The sequence below is a fragment of the Neophocaena asiaeorientalis genome, unplaced genomic scaffold, assembly GCF_003031525.2.
Source record: "Neophocaena asiaeorientalis asiaeorientalis breed wild unplaced genomic scaffold, Neophocaena_asiaeorientalis_V1.1 scaffold164, whole genome shotgun sequence".
NCBI lineage: Eukaryota > Metazoa > Chordata > Mammalia > Artiodactyla > Phocoenidae > Neophocaena > Neophocaena asiaeorientalis.
The window spans coordinates 1973868-1974391 of record NW_020173727.1 but is presented as its reverse complement, the minus strand read 5'-3'; the positions used below and the strand labels follow the sequence as shown (position 1 = coordinate 1974391).

General features: G+C 67.6%; 1 protein-coding gene across 3 annotated transcripts in view; it reads right to left on the bottom strand.

The window, feature by feature from the left end:
* Positions 1-292, bottom strand: part of SEPTIN7 (septin 7) — a 104058-nt gene extending 103766 nt beyond the window's left edge. For all 3 annotated transcript variants that reach the window (XM_024750767.1, XM_024750768.1, XM_024750766.1), the window contains exon 1: positions 89-292. In XM_024750767.1, coding sequence (XP_024606535.1) covers positions 89-149 — 61 coding nt within the window. In that variant the 5' untranslated portion in view covers positions 150-292. The remainder of the gene's footprint in view (positions 1-88) is intronic.
* Positions 293-524: the final 232 nt, after the last annotated feature.

Below are 524 nucleotides of genomic sequence, written 5' to 3'. Positions count from 1 at the left end.
GTTCCCCCCGCCAGGTCAGGGGGCCGCAGAGCCCCTCCGCGTCCCGAGCCGCCGACCCGAGTCGGGACGGCCCAGAGCTGAGACTCACCCATGGTGCTGCTGTTGACGCTCCTCTCCTCAGCAGCAGCGGATCTCGCACTGACCGACATCCCCTCCCCCCTCCGCGACCAGCCCGGGCGCAGCGTAGCCCGCGGATTCTCCAAAGCCGCCTACGCCGATTCCGCGGCGTAGCCGCCCGGCGTCGCTGCTTCGCTTACGCAGGCGACAGCAGGCGGACTCCTCCACTGGCTCTCGCCCGACTCCTGCTCCCTCCTCCGCCCCTCCGCCCCTCAGCCCCTCTGCCCCCTCAGTCGAGGCTTCCGGGCCGAGCGGAGGCTGGCTTCGATCTCGCGAGATTACTTCATCGCTGCCCCACCGACTTGCTCGTTTTTCGAGCATGACTTCATTGGCGTCAGCCCTCCTTTGCTGGTCGGATTTGGCTGCCATGTTAAAATTGGCGGCATTTGGCACCTCCGGGGTCATGG